General features: G+C 35.3%; 1 protein-coding gene and 1 pseudogene across 1 annotated transcript; one reads left to right on the forward strand and one right to left on the reverse strand.

Annotated features, from left to right (window-relative positions):
• Nucleotides 1-1,824: 1,824 nt before the first annotated feature.
• LOC100812335 (uncharacterized protein At5g39865) lies at nucleotides 1,825-4,840 on the forward strand. The gene is made up of 2 exons (XM_003520672.4): nucleotides 1,825-2,840; nucleotides 4,512-4,840. The coding sequence occupies exon 1, from the start codon at nucleotides 2,022-2,024 to the stop codon at nucleotides 2,814-2,816; it is 795 nt and encodes a 264-aa protein (XP_003520720.1). The 5' UTR covers nucleotides 1,825-2,021; the 3' UTR covers nucleotides 2,817-2,840; nucleotides 4,512-4,840.
• Nucleotides 4,841-6,287: 1,447 nt separating this feature from the next.
• On the reverse strand, nucleotides 6,288-10,284 carry LOC100812878 (uncharacterized; annotated as a pseudogene).
• Between the last annotated feature and the right edge of the window lie 356 nt (nucleotides 10,285-10,640).

Genomic DNA, 10,640 nt, shown 5'->3' on the forward strand with positions numbered 1-10,640 from the left:
ACCTGATGAACAGTATTCTGAGCTACAGTACACAAATCATATACTACATATATATATTTCTAGTACTTGCAGAGATTAAACTTGTATTGCATATAATAAATACACCCACGAGCAAGGACTAGCCTTTGCAGGAGGGAGCATGGAAAAGTTGGCACACATGTTGTACTCTGCTTTAAAGCTTACTGCTGGTGATTCTGTGGTCTGGTGTGAGTGAGTATCAAGGTGAGTTGCATTCATGTACTTGATATATAAAATGCATCCAGAGAATCTTATACCTATGTCTATAGATCATGCAAGGACTTAATAAGGGTGCATTATATGCAAAGCCACAAATGTACGTGTTTCAACTTTCAACATGTTTGGTGGACAAATTAGAGATGCACCTTTTTGGAAATGGACATATCATCGGTTGCAATGTCTAGTGCTTTACTTAATTTATACTTGCATCAATTAATCTTTAGGTCTTTCCAGTGTGCCACTTTATGTGCGTGATAACAGCATTTGATTGCGAATGGGAAAGGATTTAAAATATGTTGTCTCTGTGCAGAAAAGGTCCAGTCTTGTAAACTTTGTTTGAAAAGGGAGATGAAATGAATATATTTTGACTTTGGAGTAATAAAAAATTGTAGATGATAGTTAAAGTTGGGAAGGATGAAAGGCAACGAAACTGAGAAGAAATTGTAAACTTGATCTTACTAAAATCAATAATAAATCTTTAAATTTGTCCAGGAGAAATTTCACAATAGGCATTACTTTAATGCAAAACCTCTATCATGACTCAAGGAACTACAGATATTGCTCTCTCGAAAAGGACTAATAGTCTAATTAGTTTGTCGTTTACAGTGTTACTGACTAACGTGTCGGTTACTAATTAAATTTTTATCAGCAAATTTGAGAATTCGCCCTATATATGTTCAATCCTTTTCCATTACTTGTGTCTTTTTCCGTGTTATTAGCAACAAGTAACTAACCAAAAGAAAACAAAGAAATGGAGTCACTACAAGATTATCAGTCAGATCATACGTACTGTAATGGAAGTTGCATATAGGGTTTCTTATCCTTGAGAACTTATTATTATTTAGTTTCATCGTTTGAGCAATATATAGCAGTTTTTATACAAGTACTAGTTCTTAAGGGTTATTAAGAATTGTGCGTGATATAATTGTAGGACTCATTAAAAAGTGAGTTAAGCAACTCTATCATGATTGCAGCATTAGAGATGCTACGAATCGTATGCATGTAAATTAATATTCAATTTTATTCTCATTTAGTTTCCAACAAAGTCATAGTCATGTTAAATATTTATCCCAAAGGTTGTTACAGTTTGAGGACAACGCGGCTTTTACCCGAATGTGTCGAATCATGATCACCGGCACACTTTGTCTCCTTCGCATTCGGCAAATAAAGAAGCTAGTGTGGTCCAAGGGCACCCCAAGTAACATTGGTATCAAACCAACTGAATCATGTGCCCAATTGAGATTACATAAGGTTGGTATAGTTTCCCCCATCAAATTGGCAAATGATATAAGGGAATATTAGCCACTTTATAGTTTTCAATTAACAAATATCCTTCATATTACACACCGTGATTGAGGCACCAAATTGGTAGGTAAAGGGTCAGTCCCACTCTAACCGGATAAAAGATGGGGAGTGGGTATAGACTTGCCCCCACACCAACACCAGATCAAAATTTATTAAAAATCATTAAATTTAATAGATTTTATTGTTCATTTAATATAAATTAAAAAATAATATTTATTAAAAATGATAATTTTTAATAAATTTTAAACAATCATATATAGAAAATTTTAGGAAGAGACTATCAGATAGAGAGTGTCATTATCATTTTTTCTCATTCAAAAGCAAACCCAACATCACAGCTTTACAATCTCCACTTTATATACTCTCTTGAAACCAAAAGAGAAAACTCATCGTGAACCCCACTGAGCTAGTGCTAGCTCATTCATTCTCACCCTCTTATTTTCTTGAATCTTTGAGTGACTAACACCAACACCAATCACATGCCATCCAATTTTCTAGACCTACAAAACACAAAAGGAATAACGGTGAGAGGAAGGTTTGTGAGAAAACTAAAACTCGTCCCAACCATAACCAACTTGAAGAAACAAGGCCTAGTTCTTCAAAAAAAGTTCCCAACCCCATATGATGACTACAAAGGAAACAACCTGTCGGAGCTAGTAGTTGAGGATGATAATCATTTTGAGGAGGAAGAAACCACCGTAGGGTCCAAAAAGATCACAGAAGTCGCAGAAGAAAAGTTAGTGGGAACTAAAATGCCATCATGCAACAATAATAATGAATACCCATCTCTCAGTGATTTCAAAGAGTTATGTCCACCAGGGGGGAGTAACCATTCAATCATTCTCTACACAACAAGCTTGAGAGGGATAAGGAAAACCTTTCAGGAATGTAACACGATCCGTTTCTTGTTGAGGAGCTTCAAGATAATGTATCATGAGAGGGATGTGTCTCTTCACTTGGAGTTCAGAGAGGAGTTGTGGAAAATCTTGGGAGGGAAAGTGATTCCTCCAAAGCTTTTCATCAAGGGAAGGTACATTGGAGGAGCTGATGAAGTGGTTGGGTTGCATGAGATGGGGTGGCTTGGGAAGTTTCTTGAAGGAACACCAACTCACTCAAGTGATTCTCCATGTTCTGGCTGCGCCAACATGAGATTCGCTATTTGTTCCAACTGTTGTGGAAGTTGCAAAGTGTTCACTGACAACAACGATGAATGCTTCGTTAGATGTTCTCAGTGCAACGAGAACGGCCTTGTCAAATGCCCCGTTTGCTGCTAGAAAGAGATATTTATCTCACCTTTGGTGCGTTTTGTTTTCATTTTTCAGTTGATATATTTTTTATTACAAAGGCTTCATTTTTATTTTTACTCTATATCTTGTTTTCGGGAATTTGTTAAAGAAAAGGTGACAACAAATTTGATCTAGTTTTGTTGTCACTTTTTTTTTATAAATTTGTGAAAATAAGAAATAAAATGATGTTTATTTTTTATAATTATTGGTATCAACTGAAAATGAAAAGAAAGAAAAAAAAAACAAATCAATGGTGGCCATAATTATATGATTCTTCTTGTATTATATTGATTTTTCTTCTATTTAGTCTTAATTTTTCTTGGCTTGTAACGAACCAGCCTTGTCTATCTGGTAGAGTCCTTAGTAAACATGTTGCTCGTTTATAATTAGTGTTGTCCAGTGATTGATGAATGGGAAAATTGAATTCGATGTTTACATTAAAAGAAATGTTAATTTAAGTGGAGCTAGGATCCATGGCTTTTGAAGCCAAACTTCGTAAAAAGTAGTTGGACAAGAAGTTATTCCGTTAGAATATAGAAGAGACTACTGGAGATTTAACTACTACTATATGCAGAAACTAAAATAAAAGAAGAAAAGAAACAATTTTGAAGAAATAACAATATATGAAATGGAAAAGGTGTGCTATCAATTGTGTAAAGGTAGTATTATCCTTGTGAATTGATCTCTTCTCGAGATACCGAGGAAACTCATCCTCACATGATGAACCCCCAATTCCACAAAAAACACAACAGAGTTACGAGGAAACTCCTCCAGACTCCAGTGTGCTAGGCCTAACAGTGAGCAGAAGTAGTTTCAACAGAAGCTCAGGTAAAAATGATTGGAAAATGTTTGATGGACACTGATATGCCCATCAACACCTAGAGAGATGAATAAATAAAGAAAAAAGTGATGGATTTATAGGAGATAGGATATCACAAGAAGCAAGATACAGACAAAAGAAAAGTGTGAAATAAGTGTTTATTATAAAAGGGTATTCATGTATTATTATCCAAAATTTGTCTTAATTTTGAGTTAGAATAATGATATTTTGAACCCAAAAATTACAAACACTCTCCACCAATGTATCTCATTTATCTTTTTTTTCTTTCTTTTTATCATATTATATCATCAATCTTATTAATCAGTTATATATTCTTTCTTTCTATCTCTTATGTCAAATATATTTTTCCTTTGGGTTATAATAAAAAAAAAGAAATTATTAAAATGCAAGTGTGAATATAAAAATTTCATATTAAATAAAAATTTACAAATTGAATAACATATAAATAACAAAGACCTACAAGCCTAATGTGTTAAAATTTTGGGTTAAAATATGATATAAAATTTATTTTACATAATATTATATATATATATATATATACACACGCTCGTATCTATTGATGAAGATCTTCCCACGACAAAAGCATAGAGGGTATGATGGAAATGACTTCAAAGTAAGATAAACTTCCATTTTGTTATTTAATTAATTTTAGGGGATGTATTATTAATTGAAAGAGTAAATGTAAATTTTTATGATTGATGACAATTTCTACGTACTTTCTGAAGCCTATAAAAGTTTACAGTTAGCACTCATAAAAGAGGTTTCAAATATTTAAATAACTTAAAGCAAATAAAAGAGAAGTGTGCTCTGAGCTAATTGCTGCTCCTATTTGTCTTTTCCAGGTGAGCAAGACTCAAAATTTTATCTGCAAATGATGATGAAGTATAGTTTGAAGATTCTATGCTAGATTTTATCTGCAAATGATGATGAAGTATAGTTTGAAAATTCTATGCTAGATGTTGGGGCTATGCGGAGAGTAGATGCAGGAATTCTTAAATTTTTGCGGCTATTGATATCATTGTTTGTCTTACTGGTTTCAGCCGTGATTTGTTTGTACATGAGGGAAATGTTTGTCTATGAATGTTTGTGATCAGGAATTCATTCCTCGTTTTTTCTTTAAATACCACAATGCTAGGTGAATAGAGAAAATTTTAACTGCAAAGTTATTTACTCAAACAGAAATAATGTGTTGGTAAGAATCATGTTAGATCCTTCATAGAAAAAATTGAACTAGATAAATAGCGTGTTTGGTAACACGTTTGCAGTTCCTGAGCGTGGATCAAGCAGAAGCTACAAAGTGGCTTAACGTAGATCAATGACGCCAGTCCAAACACGCACAAGGTTTCCTATCAGCCCCATTGAGATAAAACGTATGTATGTGTTTGCGTTCATTTTGATGCAACGCCAAAGCAAGTCTTGTTGCTTTACGAATTTTGCATTGGAAAGCCTAATTTTCCCATCCAACATGTTTCGAACGTATTCGCAAACACACGCATAGGAATCCCAAGGAACGTTTGTGTTGCTGGAGATGCCTTCCCCCCATGATGTTAATAATTTGGGTTTTTACATAATTATAATCATATCTAATAAATAATTAGATTGAAAGTGGATATTATAACTATAATTATAACTAATTTTTAAAATATGAGTAATTTGATACTAGTTATTATTTTTAAAATATGGATATATAACTAATTATGAATAAACTAATTATAAAACCAATTATATAACTAATTATGTCTAAAATCAATTATATAACTAATTATGGATGACCAAAAATAAATCATTTGAAATATCCATTTCTATACAACTAGTTATATTTTTATAATTATAACTAGTTTTTAAATAAAAATAAATTATTTGAAATACTTATAATTATAAAATTGGTTATGATTTCATACCTACTTTTATAACTTGTTATATAAAGCTAGTTATAGTTACAGGTATTTTTTTTAAACTAATTTTTTTTAGCATCCCTACTTCAACCCCAAGACTACTGAAGTTGGACATGGTGGGTGCTGAGCTATGGATGTGGGATTATTTTAGTCAGGAGCCTATGACAGATACAAGAGGATCGAGGAAGGCTCGAAGAAATATGCAAATGAGAGAAGACGGAAAATCATTGATTTCATTCTCACGATACCATAAACTTGTCCATTGAACTAACGGGGTTTTAACATAAGGGCTACTTGATACTTCAAAATAGAAATCACTTAAACCTTCCATATAACGTTTTGTTGATGTAGGATTCTCTGGAATGATGTGTTCCAGAGATCACTATACTATATAATTCAGTAGGTATGGTTAATCATTTGAATATGAGAATGGTCTTTAAGTCAACAAGGAATTTAAGGAGATAGAGAACAATCTTCTCTAGTTCAAATTTACGACTATGATTCATTATGTTCCTATGATTCAAAAGTGAACTACAACTCATTTCTGTGCCCAAAATTATTAGTTTTCTCTTTTGGACTTCATTGTTGAGTAACAAAGCAAGAAAAAACCACATCTACATCAAATAATAAAATACTAATAAGCAGATAATAATAAACAAACGGTAAAGGAAGAAAAAAAACACAAGAATCAGAGTGCAAAACTAAAGTAACAAGTCTGAGGTGTCCGTAAAAACTAAAAGCTATCTGCCATTTAAGAGTAGAATCTGTTTAGAACTTACATTTCAGATGCCAAACGTATGCACTGACTTGAAAAGGAAACTACATAGCCATTTACAGAATAACCTTCCCAAGAAAGATTACAGGTAAATATAAAACAAGGCAAGTGCCAAACAGAACTGCGCAAATAAAAGCTCAGCTCACTCATTTGCTCGCACCAAAAGCTTATACGAGCCTCCATATGTTATAATTAAATTCAGTTCAAAATCAGAAGAACATCAATGGTTAAAGTAGTAAAATAAGTTAGCATAGACGCATTTTCTTCAATTTACAGCTTGGTTATGGTAGAAGCCTCAGTTATTGCAAGAGCTAAGGTCTCTGGTTCAGCCATTGATGTTTCACCTAACAATTGGGTGTAATGAAACTCAATTTGTAGTAGTCTATGGTAAAGGGATGCTGAAGAAATGAGGCCTTTCTTGGCATCTGCTTCCAATTCTCTGATAGGGATTGCAGCTAGGAAGCTTTTAATGTACTCTTTGCATGCTTCCTTCCCTCTGCATATAACTTCTTCTGTCTCACTCCTCAACTGTTCTTCCTCCCCTGCAACAGAATCCACCTCCTTGCTATTTACTTGTTGGGTTTGACTATTATTAGGATCTAATATTTCTGCTACAGTTTGCTGGTCATTGGATGTCTTGTTATCTGATGAATGAGCAACATTTGGCATTTTGTACATCATTGTGTTGCTGTCAAATTTCAAGATATATGCCTGGTTGCACCCTTCATAAAGTCTCTCTCCCAAAGTGTCAATGATGTAATAACAATCATATTCAACTTTGAGGATGAAAAAATGATCTTCCAACTAACAACATAAATGTGAGGTTCACCATTGCTAGGGCACTCTTGTCCAGCACGACTAATCTCATCCCAAATATTATCAAAAGACATGGCACCATACAGAAAGTCAAATCTGCCTTCATCCATCCCTTCAGGATGAAAAAAACCAATGAAGGACTTCCCAGGAGCCACAGTAAGCGGACGTATTTTTGCTTGAATGACTGTTTCCAGGTCAAAATGCTTGTCAGGGAACCGCTCTCTATAGGCATCATTTTCACATAGGTTCCTCCATTCTGAGGAGCCTTCTCTAATTAGACTATCAAACTGCGACTTTATGGGCATAAGATCACGATTATTTTGAAACCAGTCAGCAATCACAGCAACAAGAGCTGTACATGCACTCTCACCTGCTGCACGTTCACTGCGTTGATCAATTGAAGCAAAGAAGACCTGTGTTTGAAGCTTCATATGACCATCACGACTCATGACTTCTTTCTGCTCCCAACTCCCTACAGCAAAACTGCCATCCCCAAATTCAGAGATTGACGATCGATGTGCAGACAAGTCATCCTCAGTCTTGTACCACTGGCAAAAAATATAAAGCCATTAACATGAATAAAATAAACTAAGTGTGCAACAAAAGTTTCAAAAGTATTCAGAAGTTATGTCTAAGTTAATAGCTTTGTATCATACTTTCATAGAACAATGGAGAGATTTATGCACACTAGATTTAGTTTACAATCATTACCATACAAATGAGGGCTAGGCTAAAACCGCCCCGGGAAAAAATCAACTGTGAAGGTTTGCAAACAAGGCATGGACTGATACTCAAATGAGAAGGAAACAAGTTTTAAGAAAGAATTCTTACAGTCAAAGAAAGGGATTCATCGGAGCTAAGTTGACGGCGATCAAAATCTATGTCATCACCACCTTCTTCTGCATATGACTTCTTTAGCAACGGCTCTCCCTTATAAGCTTTAGGAGATCTGAAACTCAACTTCCTCTTCCTCCATGGAAGTATGCTGCGCTTAGAACTTTGTAAATATGGATCAGAAGAAGAAGTTGTAGAATCCTCCATCCGTGAACACCCAACATCAGACTTTCGATGGCTGTAATAAACCCAGTCTTCATCATTACAATTTACTCTCATATTGGAATGAAAAAATCCCCCAGCATTTGCAGAGGCCAGTGTTCCATAACTGAATGACTTCCTAATGCTGGAATCCTCCTTCCCCTCATCTGTTTCACCTTCCTCAGAATCATCAATTGACTCAGAATCCAAAGGATAATTGTATTCACCATCCTCACTTCTAGAGCACCTACCTTCACTTCCTTCTTCCTCACGACATCCCTTTTTTGATTTCTTGGAAGATACAAACTCCGTCAAAATCATTACTTTCCTAATACCAGCTTTAATAGCAGAAAGCTCATCTTTTTCTACCAAGGCTGTTTCTCCCGACTTGGCGGAGGGCGATGGCCCAGGCACTATAGATCTCTGAATTGGCTCCACGCTTTCTTGAGCTACGCTTACCTCCGTCAAGCTTATTGATATCTGCATACATTCAAAATCTATTATAACAAATACAAAGACTGGAAATTGGACCAGCCTATATACAGTGATGCCTATATGGCATGAGAAAAAAGAAATCAGGAAAGAGACTCACACAGAGTAAAGGAGAAAGCTCCCCAGAACCTCCAGTTAGTGTGAGTGGAATGTTTAAATCAAAATCATTTTGATCAGTTGAAGATGCAAATTCAGCAATATTCAATAATGCGGTTCCAATTGCAGGAACCTTGTTTTTCGGCCTCTGATTCAATCCCTGCAATATAGAATGAATCCAAATTCTGTTCAGTGAAAAAAAAAATGACACAATGCCATGCCTATTAACCCATGGAACTGGAAAGAAAAAAAAAACATTTCAAATTGGTCCTTAATTAACCTATGACAAACTAAAATAAAATACAAAAATCATACGGACAAAAAAGTCCACCACTGCACAAAAGTTTCCACTGTGGAAGGAAAAATCCAAAAAAAAAAATCTCCTATTAGTGGGTCAGAAAACAATAAGTCAACACCATTATTGGTAACGCGGAACACAAATGAACGCTCACCTATTCAATATTATGACATTCATTTAAATGGGCAGATAAAAGATAAGACAGAACAATACTCCCACACAAAGAAACGTGCAAACCTAAATATTACAAAGAAAAAGAAATAGATGAAAGACAAGGACGGTGACAACCCAAAAGAACCCGATCATCCAAAATTTCAATACCCCATCAAAAAAATAACCTAGAACAATAATCCTTCTATTTTAATCAAATAATAATCCCCCAATTTTCAAGGAGGAACAACATTGCACCAATTCAAATAGTCTTTTTATAAAAAAATAAAAAAATATGGGTTCTTTTATTTGACAATCCAATTTTTAAATTCTTGAAACAAATTCCGCTGTAAGGGGGAAAAAGGTTAAGAGAGAGAGGGAGAGACTGACATTAAAGAGAGTGAAAGCGATCTCCCAAGGGTGAAAAACATTGTCTTTGTAACCGTTCAAATTGCACAACGTCGGAAACTCCTCGTCCCAGTGAACCACGGCGGCGCCACCGCCGTCGACGTCAAATTCCGCCTCTTTAGTAAAGTTTCTCGCGACGGAGCTCCGTCGCAGAGAGCCAAGGGTCAACTTAGGACCCTTCCAGCGAATCTCAAGAACCAATTTGGAACCTTCACGTGCAGCGTTCCGCAGCAGATCGCAGCCCTGGAGCCTCCGCACGAGCAGCCTCACTTGGAACTTCTTCGAGAGGAGAGGCGGCCATGGCCGCCACCTCATCATCTTCACCACCATTACTCGTTTTCTCAGAGTCTGTTGTAAAAAAAATGGTGTTTGGTGGAAACAAAAAAGGTCAAGGTTGTTGTCGTGGTTGTTGATATATTTAAGGATAAAGAGAAAGGAGGGTTCACCGGAATCTCGGAGTTCGGATCTTGGAACTACGAAGAATGCGAGAGAGGTGACTTGGTCGATCAAAGCATGCGCTGCGGCATGGAGAGAGAAAGAGAATATGCCGTTAGTTAGAGACTTGTTATAAGAAGAGAGAGACAGAGAAAGCGTGGGTGGCTCTAACAAGTTAACTTGGGTTACAAACCGTGTGCTTTGGGGTTAAGAGAGTTAGGGGTTTGTTGGTTTGGTTGTTACTCGTTACTACTTTGAACGGATTAAGGTTAAATCAGTAACCACGTCATATGATATGATAAGCAGTGGTTGACTCAACTCTATCTTGTTTTTTTTTTTTTTTTCACTTGTAAGTTGTTACAAGATTAATATAGATTATCCTTTCTCCGTGATATGCAAGACATTACATTTACATTTTTTTTTATATATTTTTATCTAACTAGTAGCATATCCGTTCTATCGATCTGCGGGAGAATCTTGAAATCCTAAAATGAATTTAATTCTATACTATATTAAACATTTTTCATTATTCAAAATGTCAAATATTTTAATTGATTTTTGTACCCTTCGA

This window comes from Glycine max, chromosome 3, assembly GCF_000004515.6.
Source record: "Glycine max cultivar Williams 82 chromosome 3, Glycine_max_v4.0, whole genome shotgun sequence".
NCBI classification, from domain to species: Eukaryota; Viridiplantae; Streptophyta; class Magnoliopsida; order Fabales; family Fabaceae; genus Glycine; species Glycine max.